This window comes from Mycotypha africana (genome assembly GCF_025528875.1).
Source record: "Mycotypha africana strain NRRL 2978 chromosome Unknown BDF20scaffold_1, whole genome shotgun sequence".
NCBI lineage: Eukaryota > Fungi > Mucoromycota > Mucoromycetes > Mucorales > Mycotyphaceae > Mycotypha > Mycotypha africana.
In genome coordinates this window covers 2,250,577-2,265,752 of record NW_026515725.1, presented here as the reverse complement: position 1 = coordinate 2,265,752, position 15,176 = coordinate 2,250,577, and the positions used below count along the sequence as shown (strand labels likewise).

The window sequence follows — 15,176 nt, the reverse complement described above, 5'->3', positions numbered from 1 at the left end:
TTTTAGAAGATAGATTTATCAAACGCTTTTCCAGAGGACGATACGTATATTTACGCAGCTTTTATCAGATATTAACAATACGGCTGAAAGCTTGTCTGATAGCAATTGGTGAATTAATGGAACTACCTTATTGAAGTAGATATTGAGCAGCTTTATAAATTTCTTGATATTTGTATTGCTTATAGACAACATTGACCAATTTGATACCAGTTCATGATTGTTTTATTGGAGCATCATAGCATATAACTCTGCTTTTATATTGTTGAAAAAGTACCATTCAAGTCTTCCAAATTGATCAAAAACCAGGAGACAATTGAAATTAGAGAGATAATATACATGTGAAGTTCTTCAATAATCTTTCAATTCAAGCCATTTCCTTTTTAGTGTCATATTGGTAGGGCAATATGATATATCTAGTCATTGAGTTAGAGAGTACATCAGCCCTATTTTTGAAGGGCAATAAAGAAATGGTATAGTACTATTGGGCAGCAGGGGGATGCGCTTTCTGCTGATAATAAGTTGTTGCATAATCCATCAATCTGTTCAGCAAGCTATCATCATCTCTTGGCTCTTTAATAAATATAGCAGGTTGCCCAATAGGTGCATCAATTGTTTGATAAGAGCCATCACCAGGATAATACTTGCCTGTCCAGATATGTCGCCAACTGATTTTTTGAGCATCCTTCGGGAAATAGACCTTGACGTAGGCAGTTGCTGGAGCAAGTACTGGAGCTATCATAACGGAGCTGCCCATGAAAAATTGTTGATAACTCAATTCACGTACTGTTTTGTCATTTGGATAATAGAGAACAGGATGACGCAAAAGCGGCCAACCTCTCTCATAAGCCTCACGTAAAGCGACTCTTCGATAGTCTGAGAAAGCGATAAACAGCTTGGCGCAATGCGAAAGTTGTGCAAACGAATCTGTGATTGAAGATACGTAAGAGAAGATTAGCTATCTATTGTTGACCTGTGGGTCTTTTTAGAACTCTTTTACCATCATCGTCATAAAATTGTGCGTTTACTGAAGGGATGATGCCTTCAGAAGTTCTAAAGGCGGCTGTACAAGAAGCTAATTCCATCCATCTAAAGAGTAACTCTTTATTACGTACCATTTTGATACCAGGGATATTACTAGAAGCAGTATTGTATCCACCTGCATCACAGTGTGTGACAGAAAAGCCGGAGAAACCACCTGAGAGCATACCAATTACCTAATGCAGATGACCATTTTCAAGATAGAGCAACTTAGTATATATGTTTGGTACGTTTGCTTCCCCTCCCCCCTTTCTTTCAAATGGACACTCACTGCACTTTTGATACCATGATATTGATCCCAAGTAACGTTCTGGTCACCGGTACAGAATAAATTCATATAACTAGGAGAATGCGTGTATCCAGAACGGAAGAAGCAAACTGCTTCACTTTCTTTGCCGAGCTCACTTACAACCTCCTGAATCAATTTAGCCCATTCTTCAGGATAACGGTTATGATAAGTTGCTACTGATTCTCCAGAATGTAAAGTGACCCTGTCTGTATCGCAAGGTAAATGTTCTCCTAAATCTGCCATTAAACCTATTAGATAGTAGGGTGAGTTACTTTACATGCTCTTTCGTTTTTATGATCCTCATCAATTTTTTGCTTTACCGGAAATGCCGTGACTGAAAACTTGCTCCTTCAAAATACCTTTGAACCATTCGCGTGCTTCTGGATTAGTCAAATCGATCAAACCTGCCAACATGTCATTTCCTAATCTGATGGTAAGAGCTTTATCTCCTGTCTGTCGCCCCTTCACCAAATACCCGCTTTGCTGGGCTTCTAAGAACAGATTTCTACGATAACGAGGCTTCCTGGCTGTGTCCACCAACATGGGATTAACGTAAGAAATAACACGGATCTTTCCCTTATCATTGTCAGCTAATTCTTGTATAAAGTTGTCCAATTCAGGGTAAAAGTCTTCATCACTCTCCCAGTTATACCAATGACGGGTGAAGCGGACTCCACGACCTGCATCTGTCAAGCGCTCGCCAGTCCAATCTTGAAGGAAAAGTGCACTGGTTGGAACATCGTGAAGACGAAGATTTTGAACCAAATCACGGGCTCTATCTTTGCCACCATGGATACCAGCGATAACGCCTTGAGAGACCCAGTCAGGTAAGGTCTTCATTCTGCCTGCAAAGGAAGTGTATTCAGTCAAAAGATCCAACATGGTTCTACCGTCCAATATCCGACCTAATTTCCAATAACGTTGGATGTAAAAAAACAACATTAATCTTCAATCCCAGTTTTATCTCACGGTTGGTTTAGGTGCAGTGACACTCATACTCGTCATTACCCTTCATTTTGTCTGATTCCAAACGAATGGTGACGCGTTCCGGTTGGGTCATATCGAAGCTCATGTATTCAGTATTTTCGAGGAACAGCGAACGAACGTCGCTAGAAATATACTGTGGAACAGAGGCATAAGTCGCGTACAAATCTGCTGTGCCATATCCTCCAAGCATACTCATAGCAGATTCCTTCAACAATGCACTCTGAATAAATTTCACAGGTGGTTAACTATTCTACTTGAAGCGTTTCATAGGTTTAGTAAGAACTTACTGAATGAGCGCCTCTTCCAGCTCCTTGCTCTCTGCAGAAACGAATGAGTGACATCAGTAGAACCTAACGAAGCAATGCTACTGCCACGAAAGACTTTATCATTTGTATTCTACCTGACTAAAATGGGCACTTTATGTCCTTTGAGTGAGGTATTGGAAAACTGTTCACCAAAACCATAAAAGTGTTCCTCTGCTCTCGTTTCGTATGTCAAAAATAATCGAGCATAATCTTGCATAACAGGATCGCGTTGCGTAACTTCAATTGAAAACTCTAACTGGCGGTGTGACACTTCTCTGAACGTCATCACATAGTCCATGTGAGTGGGTACAACAAGCTTTGGTCCAAGCCCACCATAAATCTTGACAGTCGACTCGTCTGCTTTTTCGATTTTTGTAATTGTTTGAATACATGTAGGCTTTTCATCGTGCTCAGTTACTCTAAACACGCCGTTGTCGCCGGGACTGATGGTATCTTTACCAACTGAAGAGGAAAGGAAAGGAATATTATGCAACGCTGTTCAAAGCACATTTCAAAGCAAAAAAAAAACGTTTATTAGGGTACGATTGAAAGATTTTGTCCATACGAAAATGTTTGTTTAGTTTACATTTCCAAATGATGCGTCCATGACCGTTTTTTATCATTAAGCACATCTTTTCACTGTCAATTTGTATGGTGAAGTGACCTGTAGAGAACTCATTACTCGCTACAGCATTTCCAATGGATAAACGTGGTTGAATGTAATCTCCAACCGGTGCGAGACCAATACTCTTCAATACTGACTGTAACATTTTTTCAATTGTTGGGAAAAAGAAGGGAGTAGTGGGGCATAGCAAAGTAGCAAAAGACACCTAAAACCTTCCTTTTTGTTGAGTTTGAATTTCTAACCAAATTCATTTTTTTTTTCATGCCGATAACTTCTGATACCATTACCCGGCTTCAGACAAAAGAAACTTTGCCTTGGTAAGAGCAAACTTCTTTTTCTTTGGATTTTTTAAAATCAAATGTCGTTGGTGTTAAAAAAAAAAGTGATCTAGGATATACAGAATATAAAGCAGATATAAAAGAATACATTATTACATTAAAAATGAAGCTTCCATCATGAGTGCTTTTAAAAGGAAGTAATTCTATGTACGAAAAAATCTAAAAAATGGGGGTCTGCAAGGATATATCAACAATTTGATTTACTGGCTTTCAGTGAATAAAGCATCATTACTGAGTTCATTGTAGGCCTTCCTTTGCAGTGAAGATTTTGCGACTTCAATATCGGTTTTAATGTCTCGAATCAAATCATCTACCACGTCAATGCGTTTGAGCCATCAATATCACACGTTGTCATGTTTAATTGTTTCTGTATCATTGATCCTTGCTAAAAAACTTACCTAATGAAGGATAATTTTGCTCTGGACGAATGTAACCTGCGACAATAACTCTGATGGCTTCACCGTAAAAATCTTCTGCAAACTCGTGCAAAATGTGCACCTCCTAATGACATTGAATTATCAACCCAGCCCCCCCCAGAAAGATAAAAGAAGAAAAAGCCTATTAACCCTTCTGTTTTCTCATCATCAACTGCTGCTGCTGCTCTGCCTAACAGATACTAATAACTTACCGCGGATTTCTTTTCATTTTTATAATAGGGGTTCCAACCTAGACTCATTACCATAGGGTAGACTGTGGTACCTTTTGAACCGACCTGGGACCAGCCATAGTAAACACCAGTATCACATTCATTGAACATTTCCTCAAGAGCGTCGTCACTCAAGTTGGCTAGAGAAGAACAAAATGACGTGTCCATCAAAAGTTAGTACGCTTTCTAATACCTGTAACTCTCGCGCGATTCGGTTCTACTATTGAAACCTATTGTAAAAGCTGCCATACCTGTAGGAATGCCTAATTCTCGAGAACCGCGACCAAATCCTTTTACAACTGTGCCGGAAACGGCAATAGGGAATGGTTTTTCGAGATTCTCGGGTCCAACAATCAAAGGACGATCAGGATTAATATTGCACTTGCTCATAGTAGTAGAGATTATGATACGAGATCGACTGATTTGATACTGAAAAGGGAAAAATGGTAAAGTAAAAAAGGTTAAAAAAGCAGAACAAGGGAAGTACTTTTTTTTTAACTTTTATTTCTCATCATTATTAATTTAATTGCAGACGATCTGAATTCTGACAAATCCAGATTGTCGACCGATCGTAGTGAATACAGTACTTTAGTGGACCCATCATTACCCGGTCCGGACAGATCTGTTGCTTTATCGGAACGCTTAACTGATATCGATGGTTGCTGCATTAGGTTTCCCCTCACAGGAACGAAATGCCGTCCAATCAGAAACCTGCCATAAGAATGAAATTCTTATTCAGGAACCATTCGTTCTGTGTCACGTAATCCTACCTACCACAGCGACAAACGTCTATTTCAACAGGTAGCTTAAAGACATCATACAATGTAAAATTTACTGCACTTGCTTTATATTACAGCTACTTTCAATTATTTTGTCGAACAGGCTTGCAGAAACATCAAGATGAATTCAAAATACATTTAAATGTGGCAACTGCAATCCTCAATCAAACATTTACAATGATCGCTTTACAGATAATACTATGGAGCAACGAAACATTGTACAAGTGAGTTAAATTCCAGGACAGACCTCACAATGTACATGCATGGCTATCTAGGTTGTTAAAGTTGCAACATGACTCTACTTTTATAAAGCCAAAAAGCGGGTTTTTTGAGCTTTTCAGAACAAATTCTCCTTCTCTCCATGGGACAGATCAGAAACTCAAGGCTGTAGAATCAAACTATCGTACTGCTGATACATTTGCTCAAACCATAAAGTCTTTATGCTCCTTTATTATTGTGGCAAAAGCTCAACATCAAAGTCAGTCAAAGAGAAGTCGACCCAACGACTTTCACTCATTGCTTCAAAGCAAATAACCATAACGAGCCTATACATACTAGCGTTCAATTAGAGTGCCATTCATTATGTAACGGCGATGTAATAATTTTGTGTTTTAAAATCATTTGTATAACTTTTTTTTTTTTTTTTTTTTTTTTTTTTTTTTCATTCGTCACAGTTATATATGTGAAAGCATAATATACAAGAACTACTATGGTGAACATTAGTTGCTTCTCTGTAATCTTCTCTTGACAAAGCTTTTTACACTATCATGGCCACTGTTTGAAGACAAAGTATAAAGGAAGAAAAAGACCGTCAGCTTTCTACCCTCTTTCCAGATAGGCATAGAAGACACTCAATATTTACCTTTCTGATAAGATCATGGTACGTTTTTGAGAGTTTGACCATAACAAAACACCCAAATCTTTTGCATACTTTTCAGCAGCATCGAAATCCGCTTGAACATTAAACTCGTGATATAAATAAGCTAAACAAAAAAAAGAGGGAAAAAGTGTGAGGGGGGATATGTCTAGAAGCATGCAGAGAGACGTTGTATATCTTACATGCTGTAGGCTTTAATCTGTTTCGTTCCATTTCCCATAGTCTGATTTGATCTATGACTGTCAATGGTAAAACGGGTATCTTTTTTCTCATTTGTGCGTGTGCATGGGATTGCATGTAATAGATAATCTGTTCTGCCGTGATGCCTTTCATTAACGCATTTCGTATACTGTCTCTTGTGATGACACCTGTGACCATATTTCTGAACCGAGATTGGAGTTGTACAAACAGATTCAAAACGGCAATTTGGAGTGGAGAATCTACAGATGTTGAGAAAAAGAAAAATTGTTCAATACACTCACTCTGGGGGGCCTGAGGGATGGATGGGAAACGTTGGTTCACTTTACCTGTATACGCGTAAAGCTTGTAATTTGTTTCTAAAATGACAAAACCTTGATCTATCTGTTCTGCATCTGCAATAGCTGATGCTGAAGATTCATTGGCGGCGGCGGCAGTGGCGGAATTAGTTGTAATGGAAGATCCTGTCTTTACTGTCGTGCTTGTTAACGCTGCATTTCCAGAAGTGAGAGTTGTAGCAAGACGCGTTGGATAGTATCGTTTTGATGTTTTCTACAAATCACACAGAACCGTCGTCAGTCAGGTTTTCTCTATGAATAACGTGATCCTCTTTCCTAGCTGCTTACTTTCCGCTGATATACAATGCCATAATCACGTAAATCTTCCAGCATTTGTATTTGAGTTTGAGTGAGTGTCTCTACTGAATAGCTCTAGAGTGATAATGAAAGCATCAGATGCTCTGTCTTTGTCGGATTTGAAAAAGTGTATCGACAGATTACCTCTCCCAGTTCTAATGATCCCAGCTGAAATAGGAAATTCAGCACTTCGACCAAATCCATTTGCAATACCTATCCATTGTTTACATGTTTTTACCACCATTGAGTTACTCATTCAGGCTGGTCTCAGTTGATTATCCTTCCTTACCTCTGCCATTTCCAGATATTGCAGTAGAAATGCCCAAACTTGTGTATTCACATCTTGTAGTAAAAACTGAAAGCCCTTGTTTGTAATCTGCAATTGTCCTGTTTCCGGACTATGAAAGCATACAATAGATTTACAGAAGAAAAAAAAAAAAAAAAATCAGTCTCTGTCCTTTCTAGCTCGCCCACTACAGGCATTCTTTCTATCACAACTTACCTGTTTTGCATCAGCCTGCTTCTTTCTAACAAATTCAAAACACCTCGACTAGGCTTTTTCGTCAGCGATGTACCGACCATGTAATGTAGAATAGCTTCCCATTGTGTTGTTGCATATTGGTCTAAATAGGGTATATCAACAGCATGTTTATCTGGCGTTGAGAATGGAAGGCCAAATGATTGTTGTGAGCCACTATGGGATCAATGCCATGAGAAAAGTAATGGCAAAAGGGAGGGGGACGAATTGGCAAATGATGAGAAGGAAAGGTCCGATTCTTTTTCATTCACTCAGAAAACATGGCGAATGGCTTTACCCTCCTGTCAATGCGTTCTGAAATTCTCTTCTGAAAGTGCTGTTTAATATGAGTACTTGATCCTTCTCTTCTAGAATTCGTAGACGAGACAGTTTCATTACGGATTCTTCCAACTTTCTGTTGTGAGTAAAAGTTCAAATGATGAGTTCAAGTACTTGTTTATAGTGTAGCGTTTTGCTTTGCTCATTGAAAATAAAGTAATGAAAAAGAGAGACTCACTTTTGTCCATCTCTGTTGACCCAAGAATGTAGATCGGACACGGTGATAGGTTGTTCAACATGTAATAGAGACATGACAAACTGCCTTCCTAAACTTGGTAATAGTCTATAACATGCAACTGGTATATTTTAGTACTCTTTTACTATTCTCCAAAAAAAAGAAATCTCTCATGGGTACGATGGCGAAAACCTAAAGATGGCGAGACATGTGGAAGGTTTTTCAAATAACCGCATAAAAGTGAATGTCGGTAATGTCTCAAGATATTCATAGATGTTTGTTTTGAAATTATCAACCGACATATTCCTCCTTTTATCTGCTTCCAATGATTCCACCAAGCAATTGAACGGAAGAAAAAAAAAAAGAGTTGTATCTTTTACAGAACAATCCCATTTCGCATAAAGGCATCCTGACCTGTCATTGCTTACGTAAAGTAATGTCACAAAGGGTGTGCGTTTATTTCGGAAATGAAAATGTAAAAGTGGCGCAAAAAAGTCAAAAGTAAAAAGAAATAATTGCATGTTCTGGTAAAAAGCAGAAAAAAACAGAAAAAAAAAAAAAAAGATGGAAACGGGAAACAAAGTAACGTCATTCCCTTCTTTTTATACATTTGTATATGAATTAGCCTGTATGGTTTGTAAGGCGAAAGACGTTTCTATAATATGACAGAGTGTTGCTATTCTATGTCTTTTGACAACATTTGTCTACCGCCCTATGTGCTCGATGTCAAATAAAAAATTAGGACCGATCAAATGTTGTAGTGGAACGCTTCAAACCTTGTTTCGAATAAAATGCAAGGTCTTTTGCTTTTTTGTAAGACGTAAAAAGCTTTCTACTATAGAATTTTTGAAAATTTTCCTTTTCTTTTTTTTTTTTTCGCTCGTTTGGTCTCAAAATTAAAAAAACCAAGATTTGGGACGGAAAAAGATTGTTTCTTTGATATAAGGTTGCATGCTTTATGGAATGCACGTCGATAACTTGTCTCAGTACAGCAATTTATTTAATTTTCTCTCTTTTTATGAGGGCTGTCAACAGTGAGCATTTTTTTATGATGCGATTGACGTAAGGAAGAACGTACGACTGACATTGGTTTTTTAAATGGTGCTTGCTTTAAAATGACAAAGGGAACACAAAGCTAGGAAATGTGGGGTAAAGGGAAAAAATAAGGGTAAGTCTGTATTACACAAATGTTTGAGTGGGTACAGTTTACAAATCAGGGTTTTTTACCCAGTTTTAGTTGCCCTGGGAAAATTGTGAATTTCTGCTGTTGTCCCAGTTTTCAAAGTCAGAAATGAGAAGGGGATTGTTGGTAAATGAAGGACATTCAACATTCCATTCCATCCACAGTATAAATATAACAAAAAAAGATGAAGCTGAAAGATTTCTTGAAGGCTGTTTCTCTTTTTTTGTTTCTATTTATTTTTTATTTTTTTTGGTTATTTTCCTTTCGTTAATACAACTGTGCTTAAATCATGAATATTCAGACATTGACATCACCCGAACCCTACCATTTAAAAACAACTGCGACTGCTGCTCCTTCTACCTATAGAAAGACGACCAGTCATCATGAACATACACGTAACCATCTATCCAATGACACAGCATTGGGACCGTTACTGTCACCCATACATCAGCCAATAACGGCAAAAGCACAACAGCTGCCTGCTATTAGCACTACAACATCCATGAGTACAGCCACAGCTTATGGGAGCCCTTCGAATCAGCCACATTACACGACGAATAGTCATCATAGCAGTAGTAGTAACACTGCGCCCACCACAACAACCACAACAACCAATAGCAGTGCAATGGATGATTTGCAGAGTGTCGTCTCTAAATACCAAGCCAATCCTGAATTATTAAGACTTCTTTTAGCGAGTAAGGTGGAAGAGGATAAAAGAAGAACTGAAGAGGCAAAGTTAAAAACCAAAGAACTTGACCTGTATATTCAACAGCAACAGCAACAGCAACAGCAGCAACAACTTCCATCTCCTTCTAATGCAAACAGTAGCCATCATAGTAATAGCGTGATGAATCCTATCAACAGTACTACCAACTCCAACTTTATGATGACAGCCATGCCCTATCCAATACCTGTTTCCAGCAACAGAAATAACAACGCATCCCCCATGGCTACAAGTTCATCCTTTCTCTCTACTTCATTATTCTCTTCCCGACGAGAGTCCGTCAGTGATATCAAGTTCAAGAATAGAAGTCAAAGTATTAGCTCTATAGGCCATGTACTTAGTGGAAGTGGTGGTGGTGGTGGTAGTAGTAGTAGTAGTAGTAGTAATAATAGTCATAGTAATAACAACAACTCTACTGTTATTACTACTACTACTACTACTACTCCTACTCCTACTACGGCGACTTCTACAAATGATAATAACAAAAGTAACTCCTCCTTCGCATCAGAAGTACAGCTGAACAGGTAAAAAATGACGGAGGATATGGATTGGTAACATACTACTAACAAGAACCTTATTTAAACTTTTTGACGCAATCCTAGACCTTTGGATTATTCATCTGCCTGTCAACCCTCTCATTCTACATTACCTTTACCCTTACCCTTACCTCAACCGTCATCCTGGTCAAACTCATCAGCATCGTTACTACCGCCTCCTCCTTCTTTATCCATTCATACGGATACTGCGGGTACGGGTACGGGTATGGGTACAGGTACGGATACGAATACGAATACTGTACGAAGAAGAAGATCGATTCAAGCCATCACAAAAATAATAGAGACAACCGAGTTTCCTTACAATGATCATTATTTCTGGAAAAACAATGGCAACACGATACAAAAGAAGACAGGTTTAAAGAGCACCTATTATAAATGTGCCAATAGCATCAAGGTAACTTAGTAATTGTTATGTGGGCGCAAAATAAAGTTCGGATAATTCCGGATTCTGCCCGATCAGGAAGCATATGAAATTCATGCTTTTTTTTCTCATTTTCTTTTGAATAGGGATGTCCTGTCAATAAGACTGTCGTTGAGCAACCCAATGGCATCTATTTAATCAAATATAGAGGCGAACATATTGATGAATGCTCCAAATTCGAGCATATCAGAGATTTCTGAATAATAAAAAAAAAAAAAAAAGAAAAAAGACACAAAAAGGGACACCTATTTTATTTTATTTTTTCTTTTAAATTGATTTGTCAGAGTAAAGAATGCAACACATTTAGGAAAAAAAAAAAAAAAAAAAAAAAAAAAAAAAAAACGGGTTATGAGAAGTGAACATCACTTTGTCGTATTTATATTTTGCGCGTTCGGCTTTTCTTTTCTCTTCTTTCCTCCCTCTTTCTTTTTACTTTTCAAGTCTTTTTTCCTCTCAGCAGCAAATCATGGCATTTGAGCTTGTCCGTTTCTCGGGTTCTACTCTGGAGCCCAGTTCAGAACCCATCATGTTGTATGAGCCCCACTTTTATGAAAAGGGAGCAGGAAGATCGTTACATATCGAATTGGTACCAACAAGACCTACACCGCCTTTGAACCGAAAAGACAAACCACCACCTATTATTATACCCCAATTCAATGCCGAAGACCCTCTACTGTGCCGTAACGAGGATGACTATTCAGCGTGGTCATGCCATCCACAAGACGATCCGTTACTACTCGAAAAGACCGGGAAAAACAACGTCATCCTAGACGCACCAGAAGAAGACGATTCCTCCACCACAGCCGGTGCTGGTACATCGAATCATGAAATGTTTTGGGATACTCCCACCTCTATCACCACTTTGAATCAAACATCATAATGCATGGAATACAAAAGAAAAGAAAAACCGGCTTGCTTTCATACTGTAAATAAGATTCTATATTTCAGCATTTATACCCCCTCCATTGACTCTCGTTGCCAAGTTGCCACTAGAACAACAACAACAACAACAACAACAACAATAACAGCCAAATACTATTACTACTACTACTACTACTACGAGAACGATGTTTATGGTTGTTTTTTTTTTTTTATCTATGTTATGCATTCTAAAGGATGTCATGGTCCCCTTTCATCATTCATCTTTTTTCCTTTGGCGTAGTCGACTTTTCGAAATAAGGACTTTTTTCTAGTATTTCAATACTTTTATCCAATACATATTCTCCAGCATCCAGATATTTGCCAACATATTTACGCACTTCTTCACTTTCAATGTCCTGTAATTTTGGTCTAGATAGCATACCATTTGTTATTTTCACAAGGGTTCTGTCATTCTAATATAATTTCTCTCTGATACTATACTTTACTGTATACCAGATTCTCTTCGCACCGCTGCTAAAGCTGTCGAAATAAGTACTGCATCGGCTGCCGCATGAAATAAGCGTCCCCACATGGTTGGTTGTTTTTTTTGGTTGCCTTTTAGACAGAGAAAAAAAAAAAAAAAAAAAAAAAAGTGAAAAAGGCCAACATCAAGTTACTTTACCTGCTGCTCCCACCCCCCCACTTTTGAGAGCGTGTGACTTTTATTTGCACTGGATGTGTTTGCGTGTGTGTGCGTGTGCATGTGTATCTATAACAAACCACAGTATTGTGTGAAATAAAGATTCTGAATAGAAAAAAAAAAGGGGGGGATGACGGAAGTTGAACACAGAGAGCTATTCGTGCAATTTCATTCGTGGCTTTTTTTTTTCGGCTTGAAATGATTCATTTGCAACAGTTTATGCTGCCCTTTCTTTCTTTTTTTTTTTCGTCCATTGAGTTGCCATCATGGTGATCAGAAGAAAAGAAGAATTGAGTGATTTCGAATCGGAAGAAGAGGAGGAGCTCGTCTATCATAGTAGTGATCAAGAAGACAATAGCGATGAAGAAGATGAGGTAACGAGATCCATCCTTTACTTTTTTTGGACGATCGATCCAGTTTCTTTTTATTCACTTGCCTTGATTCACCTTTTTGCAGGCATCTGATCCTGATGATCAATATGAACAAAGTGTAGACGACGATGATGAAGAGGAGAATACGCAAATGAAAGCAGCTGAACTTGCTAAACTCAAGAGAGGTACATCTTTCTTAACCCTTCCACTATCTCGATGACATTACTGATCAGTCGATCTCGCATGTTGTTTCTTATTTTCAGATCTAGCTCATGTGTCTTTTGAACAACTTGCCGATGTGAAAGGAAAGATGGGCGAGAAAGAGTTTAGTGATAATAGCAAAGTAAAGAAAATATCAAAGGATCAGATTCTGAAAGATTTGGAAGGTGCAGTCAAAAAGATCAAAAAGACAAATAAAGTCAAGTTATCCAAAGAGGAAATGAAAAGAAAAGATAAGCACAGACCCATGGAGGTGTCATCGAAAAGGGCCGTCAGCCGTTTCAGAGAAGTGGTGCCGTTACAAGCAGAGGTATTCAAGTTCTTTTTTGTTATTTTTTTCCAATGATGCGCACGAGAAGCTTACATTGAGAGCACACTGTTTGTTGATAGAAACGTCGCGATCCAAGATTTGATAAGCTCTCAGGTCATTTTAACAAAGATCTGTTTGAAAAGTCGTATGGTTTTTTGAAGGACTACAAAAACTCTGAAATGGAAATGTTGAAGCAGCGTCTCAAGAAGGAAAAGAACCCTGAAAAGCAAGAGGAAATGAAGCATCTTTTACAAAAAATGGTACAGAAAAACGAAAATAGATAAAAAAAAAAAATGAAGCGTCCGTACTGAACCTTACCTACTCTCACAGATGACAACTGAGAGACAAGAAGAAGAAAAGAAAAGAAAGGAAGCCTTGTTCCGTCAGCGCAAGAAGCAAGAAGCTGAGCTCGTCAAGCAAGGAAAGAAACCCTATTTCCTTAAACGATGTAAGTATTTGACTCTCTCATGACAAGTCCATGTTGATAACTAACTTGGCTTGTATTTCTTCTTTTCTTATTAAAGCTGAGAAACGTAAACTTGATTTGATGGACAGATATGAAAAGTTGGGTGAAAAGAAAGTGGATCGCATTCTGGAAAAACGTCGCAAAAGGAACGCTGCCAAAGACAAGAAACATTTGCCGTTCAAGAGAAGATCTGCAGCAGATGCTTAAATTTGTATTTTATACAATTTTCTCTGTGCACGACTATTTAAAGTCATATGCCTAGTTTGTACCATAGATCAAAAATATACCTGTCTATTTTGCGTTTTCAAAAAAAAAAAAAAAAAAAAAAAAAAAGATTGTTTTGGTTCTTAAGGATGCTGGCCTTTTTTTCTCTAAGCAGTAGACTATTACCTCTAGGGGTCACATTCGTTATGACCTCCATAGACAAAGGAATTCCACAAGAGGGCGTTTGGTTGTTGCGGAATCACGGAACATTGTTTTTATCTCCACTAAACATTCTCAAGCAACCTAGACAAGGTTTATCATCCTCGAGATGCCTATGTACAGTAGTTCAAAAGTAGGCAAAGGCCATCTTCCTCTGATCCATCTTGACATTTTGTTTCGCTTATTTGAACAAACCAACCTCGTAACAAAAGGTGTTTGGTGTGACATAAGTACAGTATTGCTTGATCCGTATGTGTGTCTTTCTTTGTGTAAAGAAAGCTCAAAATGGAAGTCGTAATGAACCAGGGAAAGCAAAGTGCTCATTGAGAGTGTGTAAACCATCTACTCTGGGTTGAAACTACAGTCCCTATTTTCCAGCGTCCTATCTTTGGTCTTCAGAAGAAGGAAGAGGGTAATAGTGAGTAAAAAAGTTACAGCAACACCAAAGAAGTATATAGTATGTGTCATAAAAGATAAAGCATCGCGAACGACATGAAGATGCTACAATTCAAACCCAAAGCCGTAGCAGTGACCATGGCATGTATCCGTAGAGGGGATGTTTACGTGTCTGTGGATGCTCAGAATGTATCGTGATTTGAAAAATAGAAGGAATGGGCAAGTCCTTATGAACAAGCTGGAAAGATAAGCAAGGCAGAATCAATAAAAGCCTAGTTTTAACGTTTCCCTACTCTTCTTGTCCCTATGTTTTTTTGGAACCATTCTGACATGTTGCAGCATAATGTAACAAATAACGAAAAACTTATCTCTTCACCCGTTATACCTTGATTTATTGTTCACTTATTAATAACTTTCAGACTATCTTGTTACTGTCTGTTGAATTAACAGACCAAATTTTTCAGCTCTTATGCAGTTGTTTAGTTTTGGATTCATCAAAGACAAGTACGGTTTTTATCATCTGCACCCCCTACTGAACATATTGTGTATCCCATCACGAAAGGCAATAGACACAAAAGCGATCTCTTCATGGACCATAGGCTGTACTTTAAAGACTACATGCTTTTTCTTTTTCGGCAAACACCAAAAGCGAGTAGTTTTTCCAACAGTAGAAGTGGAATTCAAAGGACAGCAAGCGCACTTTTAGACTATTTCTGTCGCCTTGTCAGCTTTATTAATCTGCGTACGCGCTACATAATCAATGAAAACTCCTTTCCTATCGTCATCTTCTTACTGAC

General features: G+C 38.2%; 8 protein-coding genes across 8 annotated transcripts; 4 read left to right on the top strand and 4 right to left on the bottom strand.

Annotated features, from left to right (window-relative positions):
• Positions 1–478: 478 nt before the first annotated feature.
• Positions 479–3,389, bottom strand: BDF20DRAFT_831631 (glycosyl hydrolases family 31-domain-containing protein; the record flags this gene model as incomplete). The annotated part of the gene is made up of 8 exons (XM_053078468.1): positions 479–924; positions 998–1,214; positions 1,310–1,575; positions 1,648–2,232; positions 2,336–2,534; positions 2,602–2,632; positions 2,715–3,114; positions 3,206–3,389. 8 exons carry the CDS (start codon positions 3,387–3,389, stop codon positions 479–481), a joined length of 2,328 nt encoding a protein of 775 aa, XP_052940861.1.
• Positions 3,390–3,782: 393 nt separating this feature from the next.
• Positions 3,783–4,618, bottom strand: BDF20DRAFT_811995 (uncharacterized protein; the record flags this gene model as incomplete). Its single annotated transcript, XM_053076745.1, has 4 exons — positions 3,783–3,892; positions 3,981–4,083; positions 4,211–4,368; positions 4,480–4,618. The coding sequence occupies 4 exons, from the start codon at positions 4,616–4,618 to the stop codon at positions 3,783–3,785; spliced, it is 510 nt and encodes a 169-aa protein (XP_052940860.1).
• A 10-nt stretch (positions 4,619–4,628) lies between these two features.
• BDF20DRAFT_984239 (uncharacterized protein) lies at positions 4,629–5,660 on the top strand. Its single transcript, XM_053085171.1, has 4 exons — positions 4,629–4,674; positions 4,761–5,029; positions 5,085–5,231; positions 5,283–5,660. Exons 2-4 carry the CDS (start codon positions 4,884–4,886, stop codon positions 5,539–5,541), a joined length of 552 nt encoding a protein of 183 aa, XP_052940859.1. The 5' UTR covers positions 4,629–4,674; positions 4,761–4,883; the 3' UTR covers positions 5,542–5,660.
• On the bottom strand, positions 5,638–8,218 carry BDF20DRAFT_845445 (RNA polymerase II transcription factor B subunit 2). The gene is made up of 11 exons (XM_053079687.1): positions 7,941–8,218; positions 7,752–7,856; positions 7,533–7,649; positions 7,220–7,411; positions 7,007–7,115; positions 6,862–6,930; positions 6,709–6,792; positions 6,412–6,634; positions 6,067–6,324; positions 5,870–5,990; positions 5,638–5,781 (listed from the first exon to the last, which is right to left on the bottom strand). The coding sequence occupies exons 1-11, from the start codon at positions 8,048–8,050 to the stop codon at positions 5,727–5,729; spliced, it is 1,443 nt and encodes a 480-aa protein (XP_052940858.1). The 5' UTR covers positions 8,051–8,218; the 3' UTR covers positions 5,638–5,726.
• A 1,879-nt stretch (positions 8,219–10,097) lies between these two features.
• BDF20DRAFT_845441 (uncharacterized protein) lies at positions 10,098–10,625 on the top strand (the record flags this gene model as incomplete). The annotated part of the gene is made up of 1 exon (XM_053079686.1): positions 10,098–10,625. A coding segment is annotated over exon 1 (193 nt), but the record flags the coding sequence as incomplete, so codon positions are not given.
• Positions 10,626–10,975: 350 nt separating this feature from the next.
• Positions 10,976–11,740, top strand: BDF20DRAFT_845440 (uncharacterized protein). Its single transcript, XM_053079685.1, has one exon. It carries the CDS (start codon positions 11,100–11,102, stop codon positions 11,511–11,513), a length of 414 nt encoding a protein of 137 aa, XP_052940856.1. The 5' UTR covers positions 10,976–11,099; the 3' UTR covers positions 11,514–11,740.
• Positions 11,589–12,144, bottom strand: BDF20DRAFT_845438 (uncharacterized protein). Its single transcript, XM_053079684.1, has 2 exons — positions 12,001–12,144; positions 11,589–11,923 (listed from the first exon to the last, which is right to left on the bottom strand). Exons 1-2 carry the CDS (start codon positions 12,084–12,086, stop codon positions 11,773–11,775), a joined length of 237 nt encoding a protein of 78 aa, XP_052940855.1. The 5' UTR covers positions 12,087–12,144; the 3' UTR covers positions 11,589–11,772.
• Positions 12,145–12,384: 240 nt separating this feature from the next.
• On the top strand, positions 12,385–13,902 carry BDF20DRAFT_845435 (uncharacterized protein). The gene is made up of 6 exons (XM_053079683.1): positions 12,385–12,568; positions 12,651–12,750; positions 12,829–13,094; positions 13,175–13,354; positions 13,425–13,542; positions 13,619–13,902. The coding sequence occupies exons 1-6, from the start codon at positions 12,461–12,463 to the stop codon at positions 13,765–13,767; spliced, it is 921 nt and encodes a 306-aa protein (XP_052940854.1). The 5' UTR covers positions 12,385–12,460; the 3' UTR covers positions 13,768–13,902.
• Positions 13,903–15,176: the final 1,274 nt, after the last annotated feature.

Excerpts from the sequence above, each read along its gene's own strand:
- BDF20DRAFT_984239 (XM_053085171.1), top strand. The coding sequence starts at position 4,884 with ATGGTTGCTGCATTAGGTTTCCCCTCACAGGAACGAAATGCCGTCCAA. Across the intron at positions 5,030-5,084 it reads ACAAACGTCTATTTCAACAG|CTACTTTCAATTATTTTGTC; the intron begins GTAGCTTAAAGA and ends TTTATATTACAG. Across the intron at positions 5,232-5,282 it reads AGCAACGAAACATTGTACAA|GTTGTTAAAGTTGCAACATG; the intron begins GTGAGTTAAATT and ends ATGGCTATCTAG.
- BDF20DRAFT_845445 (XM_053079687.1), bottom strand. The coding sequence starts at position 8,050 with ATGTCGGTTGATAATTTCAAAACAAACATCTATGAATATCTTGAGACA. Across the intron at positions 7,412-7,532 it reads CAGAACGCATTGACAGGAGG|TGGCTCACAACAATCATTTG; the intron begins GTAAAGCCATTC and ends TTGATCCCATAG. Across the intron at positions 6,635-6,708 it reads GCATTGTATATCAGCGGAAA|AAAACATCAAAACGATACTA; the intron begins GTAAGCAGCTAG and ends TGTGATTTGTAG.
- BDF20DRAFT_845440 (XM_053079685.1), top strand. The coding sequence starts at position 11,100 with ATGGCATTTGAGCTTGTCCGTTTCTCGGGTTCTACTCTGGAGCCCAGT.
- BDF20DRAFT_845438 (XM_053079684.1), bottom strand. The coding sequence starts at position 12,086 with ATGTGGGGACGCTTATTTCATGCGGCAGCCGATGCAGTACTTATTTCG. Across the intron at positions 11,924-12,000 it reads CGAAGAGAATCTGGTATACA|ACCAAAATTACAGGACATTG; the intron begins GTAAAGTATAGT and ends TATGCTATCTAG.
- BDF20DRAFT_845435 (XM_053079683.1), top strand. The coding sequence starts at position 12,461 with ATGGTGATCAGAAGAAAAGAAGAATTGAGTGATTTCGAATCGGAAGAA. Across the intron at positions 12,751-12,828 it reads ACTTGCTAAACTCAAGAGAG|ATCTAGCTCATGTGTCTTTT; the intron begins GTACATCTTTCT and ends TCTTATTTTCAG. Across the intron at positions 13,543-13,618 it reads ACCCTATTTCCTTAAACGAT|CTGAGAAACGTAAACTTGAT; the intron begins GTAAGTATTTGA and ends TTCTTATTAAAG.